This window comes from Sinocyclocheilus grahami, unplaced genomic scaffold, assembly GCF_001515645.1.
Source record: "Sinocyclocheilus grahami isolate Dianchi unplaced genomic scaffold, SAMN03320097.WGS_v1.1 scaffold249.1, whole genome shotgun sequence".
Taxonomy (NCBI): Eukaryota; Metazoa; Chordata; class Actinopteri; order Cypriniformes; family Cyprinidae; genus Sinocyclocheilus; species Sinocyclocheilus grahami.
The window spans coordinates 1,708,153-1,718,341 of NW_015505428.1; the positions used below are offsets into that span (position 1 = coordinate 1,708,153).

Sequence of the window (10,189 nt, forward strand, 5' to 3'; positions counted from 1 at the left end):
AGAGAGACAGTGAGAGAGAGAGAGAGAGAGAGAGAGAGAGAGAGAGAGAGATAGAGAGACAGGGAGAGAGAGAGAGAGAGAGACAGAGAGAGAGAGACAAAAACAGTGGTTTCAAACAGAATACTTTCCCATTCATTTGTATCAGGTTAACAATTTGTTCAACTCTTTTTACTATTTTTAACAAAACATCTCAATATAGTTTAAAACAAACATGTGATTGTTTATAGACATCCATATTAAATAAAAGTCATATTAATTTGAACAAAACATGGTAACAGGGTTGCAAATTTAACCTAAATGAAACTCTTAAAAGGACAACTGTCCATTTTTAACCAGCTTTGTATTTGTTACGGTGGATAGTATATGTGAACGTAACAAAGTTCACATTTCACAGAAAAGCTGGTTGAAAATCAGTGAACTTGGCTAGTTTGGGACCAAATATTGATTAGTAGTTAATTTATGGGAAATTTCAGTTTATTTTTTTCTTGGAATAGTCGAGCTTCACAAATGCAAATCAACAGCTTTCATAAGAAAATGTAAGTTTGCTATAATAAATTCTACAGACTGTCAATATTATGATGTTGTATGATTTGAATTGTTAGATGTAGCTAAGAAGGTCAAGGAAGGACTCTGAAGTCAGGCCCAAAAAAAAAAATCACCATTTTAAGAGTGAGGCATGCAAAATATATTTTAAATGGGATAACAACATCTCTAATAGTTATTAAACATGGGATTTGCATAACAGCAGTCATGGGACAACAAACTATTTGCACCAAAAAGAGCAAAACAACACTAAATGGAGTCTTCAAGCAGTGAGGATGATTTTGTTGTCTTCTCGCTTCTTAAAGAGAGGAAATATTGGGTCAATCCAATCCTGAGATATAGAGAGGACGGAGAGTTCCCCCTCAGGAGCAGCGGGATTATCCCGGGCGATTCAAAGTTTACTTCAAGATGTCAGTGGCTCAGTTTGATGCTAGCGGTACTAGAGCCACATATTAAAAAGAAGACCACCAATTTCTGAGAACTCAGTGTGCAAGGATCTTTACAGTGCTCTGTGCTGCGAGACGAAGTGGATGAACTTGACAATCGCCATTCTGGATTTTAGCATTTGCTTGTACGGTGGCTCTGAACTGTCAAAACGGCTCTCAAAATGCTTGCAACGGATGCGAAAAACGGGAGAGAAAAAAAATCGAACCCGATCCGATTTTTTTTTTTGACGGATGAAAATTTTGAAGGCAGTGTGTAAACGTGATTGACAATGTGAGGTCGAACGAAATTTGACCTTAAGAGTTTGTTCTCAGACTGACCGATCTCCAGGCGTGAGAGCGAGTAGTCGATAATGTTGACGTGAACCCCTCGTGTCTCGATGGAATGAACTGTTCCATTCAGAATGAACTCATTGTGCTTGTGCTTGATGTTCTTCACCAGGATGTTTCCCCAATGAAGATCTCTGAAACAACAGCACACAACACTAACATCAGCTTACACTGACAGCATGTACAGTACAGAAGAGTTTTTACGCACGTGGTACATTTACAACATGTTACCTGTGTTCGAAGCACAGTGCTTGCTCAGCTACAGCCAAAGCTGCAGTGACTTGATGTAGAACACTCTTGGCCTGGACCAGGGAAGACAGCTGCAACGATACACAAACTCTTAAGTTTGTGGTAATGATACACTAGAGCTCAAAGTATAAGGACACCCCCACTTCTAATTAACAGGTTTAGCTATTACAGTGACTTATAAAGGAATAGCTCACCTAGAAAAAATGACATTTCTGTCATCAATTACTCATGTCATTGTGTTTCGAGAATGAACTTGAATTTAATTAAACCTGAGATTTCCATCAAAAGCCCATTCCACAAAAGTTCATAAAGACATTGTAAAAGAAATCCAAATGAATTTAGAAGTCTTCTGATGAGACACGATGACTTAGATTTAATCAAGGCAGTTATTCACATAAAAACATCAATCAATGCACATATACAGAGCACATCAAATATGTGACCCTGGAGCACAAAACCAGTCATAAGGGTCCATTTTTCGAAATTGAGATTTATACATCATCTGAAAGCTGACTAAATAAGTTTCCATTGATGTATGGTTTATGATGATAGGACACTATTTGGCCGAGATACAACTATTTGAGAATCTGGAATCTGAGGGTGCAAAAAAATCTAAATATTGAGAAAATCATCTTTAAAGTTGTCCAAATTAAGTTCTTAGCAATGCATATTACTTATCAAACATTAAGTTTTGATATATTTACAGTAGGAAATTTTACTAAATATCTTCATGGAACATGATCTTTACTTAATATCCTAATGATTTTTGGCATAAAAGAAAAATCAATAATTTTGACCCATACAATGTATTGTTGGCTATTGCTACAAATATCCCCCAGCGACTTAACACTGCTTTTGTGCTCCAGGGTCACATATGGACTCTTACACAATCTCTTAAAGAACTTTTCACAGTTTTGGTGGAACAGACTTTCAGTGGAGACTTAAATCTCTCAGGTTTCATTCAAATATTTTCATTTGTGTTTCAAAGATGAACTGAAGTCTTATGGGTCTGGAAAACGTAAGAATTAGATTGATTTTAAACCATACAATGACAAAAGCATCAGTGAGGTCAGGCACCGATGTAGGCCGTTGTTCCTGAATTCACCTCAGAGGTGTTCAATAGAGTTCAGTCTTCACAGAAATGACTAGAATAGCCCAACCTGTCTACAAAGGGAAACTCTTGTGTGTTCAAGGTACCTTTCCGTTAATGTTCTCTAGATCACTCCCTCCAAACTCAAACTCCAGGATTAAAAACAGCTGCTCGTCATCAAAGAAGTCTGTGCCAATAGAATGAGTTCATTAATAGACATTAAACATCATAATACAATTAAAAGGCATATAAATTGTTATTCGTTTAGCTCACCAGGTCTGTCATTCTCAGATCCCTTCTGACGGTCAAACTTGTCCCAGGCTTTGAGCAGAGCTTCCGGATAACGTCCACGAACACAATGTAGACTAGAAGGTAAAGGAATAGTTCACTCACAAAGGAAAATGATTGAAAGCTACTTTCTTTGTGTGTGCATTCTTATAACTCGAACACACAAATCACCTCATTTTACACTCAAGTTAGCAAAGAAATAAAAGCAGCATACTTGTTGAGCCCAATGAAACCGTCTGTCTTGTTGATCTCCTTCATGTTAAGGCAGCTCAGCTCTCTGTAGGAACATTAAAGACGTGTATGAATATTAACACACCATTGCATTTAAATGTACAACAGATTTTCTGAGCTATGCCAGACATCCTACTTGGAAATGATGATTTCATGGAGGATTTCGCCAAAGGTTTTCTGTTGTTCACCATTGACCTGCTGACTGCCTTCTACTGGGATGATCTATAGAAATCACATTTAGACATTTTTGTAATTTTAAGAAATAATTCTGCTCAGTGACTTCTACTTGCATATATAGATATACATGTAAATGCATGCAATTTGAAATACTACATGTGTTTGCATTAAGTCGCCCTGTGATGTGTTGGTATGCTTCTACAATAAAATCACATGTGATTAAAATGTGCACATACTTTGAGAGCAACGGTCTCGTTGGAATCGTTTATGGTTGAGAAGACCTCTCCAAACGTCCCTTCACCGATCTTGCTGCAGTGCTTCATGCGAGCTGGAGGGATACAGTCACTGAAGGAAAGTGGGCCGCTTTGCTGGCATTCCTGGTACACTTTTTCTGCATCACTGATATCTTCATCATATGAAGCCTACACCACAGACAAAAGAGGACAATCAAAAACAGGAGAACAGAGACAAAGAGAAATCATAGAGATGATCTGTAATGATATCTACAACAAAAAGACAGGAATTATCTTAGTGAGTACTAACTCTGGAGACACAAAAAACAAACAAAGTTCTATTATATGTATTACCATATTACAATACAATTTTACTGTAGACTACATTAATTTAAAAAGAACAGCGTTTATTCAAAATAGAAATATTTTGTAACAAAGTTTGGGGTCAGTACTTTTTTTTCTTGAAAAATATTTTTATTCAGCAAGGATGTATTAAATTGATTTAAAAAAAATTATAGTACAGACTTATATTGTTACAAAAGTATTCTACTTTGAATAAAAGCCGTTCTTTTTAACTTTTTTACTTATCAAAGAATCCTGAAAAAAAGTATCACATGTTCCAAAATATATATACTGTATATATATAAAGCAGCACAACTGTTTCCAACATTGATGATAAATCAGCATATTAGAGTGATTTCTGAAGATCATGTGACACTGAAGACTGGAGTAATGATGCTGAAAATACAGCTTTGAGCAAAGGAATAAATTATATTTTAAAGTGTATAAAAATATTAACCCGTTATTTTAAATTGTAATAATATTCACAATATAACTTTTTTTTCTTGAAAAATATTTTTATTCAGCAAGGATGTATTAAATTGATTAAAAAAAAATTATAGTACAGACTTATATTGTTACAAAAGTATTCTACTTTGAATAAAAGCCGTTCTTTTTAACTTTTTTACTTATCAAAGAATCCTGAAAAAAAGTATCACATGTTCCAAAATATATATACTGTATATATATAAAGCAGCACAACTGTTTCCAACATTGATGATAAATCAGCATATTAGAGTGATTTCTGAAGATCATGTGACACTGAAGACTGGAGTAATGATGCTGAAAATACAGCTTTGAGCAAAGGAATAAATTATATTTTAAAGTGTATAAAAATATTAACCCGTTATTTTAAATTGTAATAATATTCACAATATTACAGTTTTTTCTGTAATATTGAAAACATAAAAAGTGTTGAGGAGTGAACACATAAATCTCTCTGTGTCCTTACCAGGGGGGTGTTCATGGTGGACCGGAGCAAGCGTGAAGGTGTGAATCTGGACGGTGTGCTAAAATATTAACCCGTTATTTTAAATTGTAATAATATTCACAATATTACAGTTTTTTCTGTAATATTGAAAAAAAACATAAAAAGTGTTGAGGAGTGAACACATAAATCTCTCTGTGTCCTTACCAGGGGGGTGTTCATGGTGGACCGGAGCAAGCGTGAAGGTGTGAATCTGGACGGTGTGCAGAAAGGGGAAGCAAACAGGTCTGGACTGTTGTCAGTTGGAAATACAGAACCTGGGGACTTCAGATGAGACTGAACCAAGCGGCGAGGAGTGGCAAATGCTGTGGTACACACACACACACACACACACACACAGCTATTTATACATAACGAGTGCTTTTAGGAAAAGTGACAAGCACTTAAGGCCATTTTACACACTTTTAAGTTTTCAGAAGGCGAGAGGTATCAAAACAAAGGTGGCACTGAAAGCTTGCCACCCGTCATGTAACATGTCAAATGCCCCTTAAGCTCTTAGCTATGCAAACTATGAGTAGTTTGGTGTATGAATCGAAGACTACTGGCTTTATCTGGCCTGCTGCAAACACATACCAGTCTTCTTCTTATGCAGGGACAGCGCTGCCTTTAGTCGGCCCCAGGAGTGTGTTGTGAGTGTGTCGGGAGTAAAGTTGGTGAGGATGGAAGACAGATTAATTTGCTCCATTCTGAGAGGCGTTACAGCCAGACCGATCCCACTGGTGCCCTGCAGCCAGCCACATGTTGATTCCTGCATGAACGCACGGAAAAAAGCAAGAGGATTAAACATTCAGTCCTGTAATTTAATTCAAATCAGTTACAATCCTTTTTTTAACAAATAAGTGGCATTTTTCTTTTCTCTAAAAATAAATTCTTCAGAATTTGAAGTCAAAATTGCCTAAAGTAAAAAAAAAGACCCACTTTTAGATTTCATTTACTAAACACAGGCTAAAAATGTCCAAAGGGGGCTGTAAGCACACAGCCAATCTTCATTAATGACTTCACATTCTACACACCTATACTAATAAAAACAATGAATCTCAAAAGAATTTAAGCATATTGCTGGGTTGTTGGTCTGAGATGATTAAAGAAATGTTTATTTAATAGTAAAAAAAAAAAAAATTATTATATATAATATATATACACACACACACATACATATATATATATATATACATATATATATAATATATATACACACACACACACACACACACATACATATATATATATATAATATACATGTATGTATGTATTTATGTATATATGTGACCCTGGAGCACAAAACCAGTCTTAAGTCTCAATAGCCAAAAATACATTGTATGGGTCAAAATTATAGATTTTTCTTTTATGCCAAAAATCATTAGGATATTAAGTAAAGATCATGTTCCATGAAGATATTTTGTAAATTTCCTACCATAAATATATCAAAACTTAATGTTTGATTAGTAATATGCATTGCTAAGAACTTCATTTGGACAACTTTAAAGATTATTTTCTCAATATTTAGATTTTTTTTGCACCCTCAGATTCCAGATTTTCAAATAGTTGCATCTCAGCCAAATATTGTCCTATCCTAACAAACAATACATCAATGAAAGCTTATTTATTCAGCTTTCAGATGGTGTATAAATCTCAATTTCGCAAAATTTACCCGTATGACTGCTTTTGTGGTCCAGGGTCACAAATAAGCACATGAATATATGCTTGACAATGACAACTGACCCCTGCATAGGTGTCTGCTCCAGCAGACGACATGCTGCCCCAGGAACTGTAGTCTGCTGACACAGCCTTTGTCCATCCTTCCTTTTTCCTCCGCCTTTCATTGAATTCTCCAGCACCCCTCTTTGACCAGCGGCTGACATTAAGTCCACTCACACAAACTTTACGACCGGTGCCAGTACCAGCACCTGTGCATTCTTTAGGCGCAGCAGGTGGTCGTGTTTTGCTATGAGCTGCAGGCGGAGAGACCGGAGGTGGTTGGAATGATGCAGACAAGTGTTGAACAACTGCTTCAGCATTACTGGGAGTCTTAGGATTTATTGAGCTGGTTGGGATAGCATCCCCCGTCTCTTTAAGAGGTGGACAGGTGGCACTGTCCCTGTGGCAGGTGTATGGGGAGACGGGGCAGGGTGCTTTTGTTGCCCCCTGGTGGACAGAAGGATACGCATCCAAGTCTAGACGTGGAAGGCTGACAGCGAGGGAAGATAACAGACATTCAGCCTTGAGACGCCCAATAAGGGACTGCTTTGAGCAAACTGCTCCAGCAAGAGGAGAAGTGGAAAGAGACTTCGAGGAGGAGAGATAGAGTGATGGTTTGGATAGTGAAGAGCAGCTGGACGGTAAAGTTATATAGGTTTGGCTGTTAGTTGCTGCCATGGAGGACACCAAGGCAATTTTCTCTTCCCGTTCGCTGCTGCAGCTTTGCACCAAAAGATAGTCTGAGACGTCTATCTTCTCGAGCATTACGGCTACATCCACTGTGCGACACCTATATATCAGACAAAACAACAAACTTATTCAAATCAAATCATTTGACAGTTTTTACACCATCAGTCAAAGGTTTGAACATATCTACGCATTCTCTATTAATACAATTTTCCACATTCAGAAAAAAAAAACAGTAAGAACATCAAAATAATGAAATGACAAAACAGGAATAAAGGAATTTGGTTTTCCAAATAAGCAGCCACACTTTGCAGGGATTCCAGGATTTCATGAGGTGCACCCTGGGATACTTTTTAAACTGTATGTATGCTGGAAATTTGTTGATTTTCTATTCCTTCACCATCTGCCATGCTGATGTTAGACAGAAAGTGGACTTCTACACATACATAAATATGTTGATTACATGCTGAGATTTATTTATTTTGTCATAAAACCTTGTTTTTAAGAAAATTGACATTTTTTGACTGCTCAAACAAATACCAATGCATCAATAACATAACAGAATAACAGAAGGGATAGTACAAACTAGTCCAAAACAACAACTGACCCTTCACCGGGAGTTTGATTGACAGGCGATCTGACTAATCAAAGTTCATCAGACTTGAACTTGAAAAACTGATGTCTTTCTGTGGTTGAAACAAGATACCTTCTGACGTTCATTCATGTTTATTTGGAGCTATAACTAGTAAAGAGGAAGAGATGATCGGTTCATGAAACGCTACAGCGATCTGTCACGAGTCACGACACATTAAAGTGCAACTAAAAGCTATTTATTGTTTTAATTTCTTTTTTAAAAAATGAGAAAATTTAAAATTTGTTTCATATGAGAAATAACCTGCTCTGTCTTGTCTGTCGGTGCGTCCTCCACGATGTATATGAGAACATGATGTGTGGCGTGAGAGCGCCATGGCTTGTTGGACATAGCAACAGTAACTAAGGGGGGCGGGTCTTTGCGAAGGGTCAATTGACCTAACTGACTTTGATTGTATTTTATTTTATTTTTTTTAAATATCTTCTTTTGTTTTCCACAGAACAACAAAATGCATGCAGTTCTGGAACAACATGAGGGTGATTAAATGACAGAGTAACAAAAAAACCAAAGCATATGTAGTGCACATATTTACAATTTTTGCTATATGCTCCTCTCTAAAGATCTACTCAAGACATATCGACAACTTTAGGTAACTGTTAGGTGATAAATTGCTGAGGAAAACTCAAACTGTTTCCAAACTTTTGACTGGCCATGTAAACGTTTGCTGCCAAAAAATCTCTAATAAAAAAAATAATAAAAAAACATTCATAAATCACAAATGTAAGTTTTTTCTCTTTGTAAATAAAGAGCCATTACTCACCTCTCTTTTAGCTCATCTGCTAAAGATTCTAGGCGTGACTGTGGTGGCACACATCCAAAACCTGTGCTTGCCTGCGCAGACGTGGCCTTTGCACATCCTTCTTTTCTCTGATCCCTCTCTCCATCCCCAGCTCTCTCTTCCACAACTGCATCCTGCTCTCTCTCCCTCTGCTCCATCACTCTCTCTCCAGAGGAGATGCCTGGGTTTGGGAGCTGGTGGCTTGTCTTCTCCTGTGCAGTGTGGTCGCACGCTTTGAAATCCTTTAAACTGTGAAGGCTGTTGTATTTTTCTGTAAGTTGGTGAAGTTCATCAAAGCTGAGGGAGGAGATCTCACTGATGGAGGGCTCTGGTAGGTTTTGGAGCTGTCTGCAGATCAGGGAAGGGGTGCTCGAGAGCAGGGGACGTTTACTTGGGAGCTGCTGGTCATCGCTATCATTGAAAGAGACCTCAGCCAGAGCTCCGCGGTTCTGTGAGCGTTTGCGGTTCTTGTGAGCAGCGTGATTATTTGAGTCCATGTAGAACGGCTTCCTGCTCGCAACACGCTTGTGCTGGGAGCAGGGAGGAAGGAAATCATCTGAGGAATTTAGATGCGTGTGGTGAAGAGCAACAGACTAGGGGGGAAGGAAAAAAAAACTGTTTTAATGACAATCCTTCTAACAAACAACAAACCCTCAGCAGACTGTTACTTACGATCAGCTTAGTTTGGATGGGTGCCGGTGGTCTTCTGCGATGTGTGACAAACCTGCTCAAACAGGGAGCGCCAAACACTTTCGCAGCACTACAGGGATACAAAACAACATTTCACTCATGCCAAGTCAAGTAACAGCAGTGTTGGGGAAAGTTACTTTTAAAAGTAATGCATAGCAATATTGCCTTACTTCCTAAAAAAGTAACTCATTACGGTACTTAGTTACTTTTTATTGAAAGTAATGTTACACGTTACTTTTTAAATCTGGGCTGGGCTTGCTTGTTTGCTTTTAATATAAAAAGTTCTATTTTTGGCAAATGTAAAAGCCCTTTCACACCAAAAGCCTCGGGCTGAAGGAAATGTAAATCACGTCTGTACAGTAGAACACAGAAGAAGAAAGTTCAACACTCTTTAGCAATAAAAGAAAAAAGAAGAAGAAATGTTAGTTTATCGTGTAATTTTTTCTTATTAGTATGGTTGAATTGGATCACTGAAGGTCAGCAGCAAATTGGTTAATAAAATGGGATTAAATACATAAAGGATATTTGTATTACTGCAATAAATTCCAGGATGATGCTATCAATGCCGCATAGCTATGAAAAATCCTGCTGGACTGATGGTGCATGTGCTCTCTCAGGTTAAGACAAAACAAAGCACACTTTCGAAGTGGTCCAGTGGCCTAATGGATTAGGCATCAGCCTCCAGAGCTGGGGATTGGGGGTTCAAGTCCCACCTGGGTAAACTTTGGTGATTTAAGTCAAGTCAAGTCAAGTCACCTTTATTTATATAGCGC

At 37.6% G+C, this 10,189-nt stretch overlaps 1 protein-coding gene across 1 annotated transcript in view; it reads right to left on the reverse strand.

The window, feature by feature from the left end:
* The window catches only part of haspin (histone H3 associated protein kinase), a 14,517-nt gene that overhangs the window by 761 nt on the left and 3,567 nt on the right, over positions 1-10,189 (reverse strand). The window contains exons 5-16 of the mRNA XM_016289559.1: positions 9,399-9,486; positions 8,709-9,319; positions 6,634-7,399; positions 5,485-5,659; positions 5,059-5,216; positions 3,588-3,773; positions 3,311-3,396; positions 3,158-3,220; positions 2,929-3,020; positions 2,763-2,842; positions 1,548-1,636; positions 1,308-1,450 (exon numbers count right to left, since the gene is read on the reverse strand). Of these exons, the coding sequence (XP_016145045.1) occupies positions 1,308-1,450; positions 1,548-1,636; positions 2,763-2,842; positions 2,929-3,020; positions 3,158-3,220; positions 3,311-3,396; positions 3,588-3,773; positions 5,059-5,216; positions 5,485-5,659; positions 6,634-7,399; positions 8,709-9,319; positions 9,399-9,486 (2,537 nt within the window). The remainder of the gene's footprint in view (positions 1-1,307; positions 1,451-1,547; positions 1,637-2,762; positions 2,843-2,928; positions 3,021-3,157; positions 3,221-3,310; positions 3,397-3,587; positions 3,774-5,058; positions 5,217-5,484; positions 5,660-6,633; positions 7,400-8,708; positions 9,320-9,398; positions 9,487-10,189) is intronic.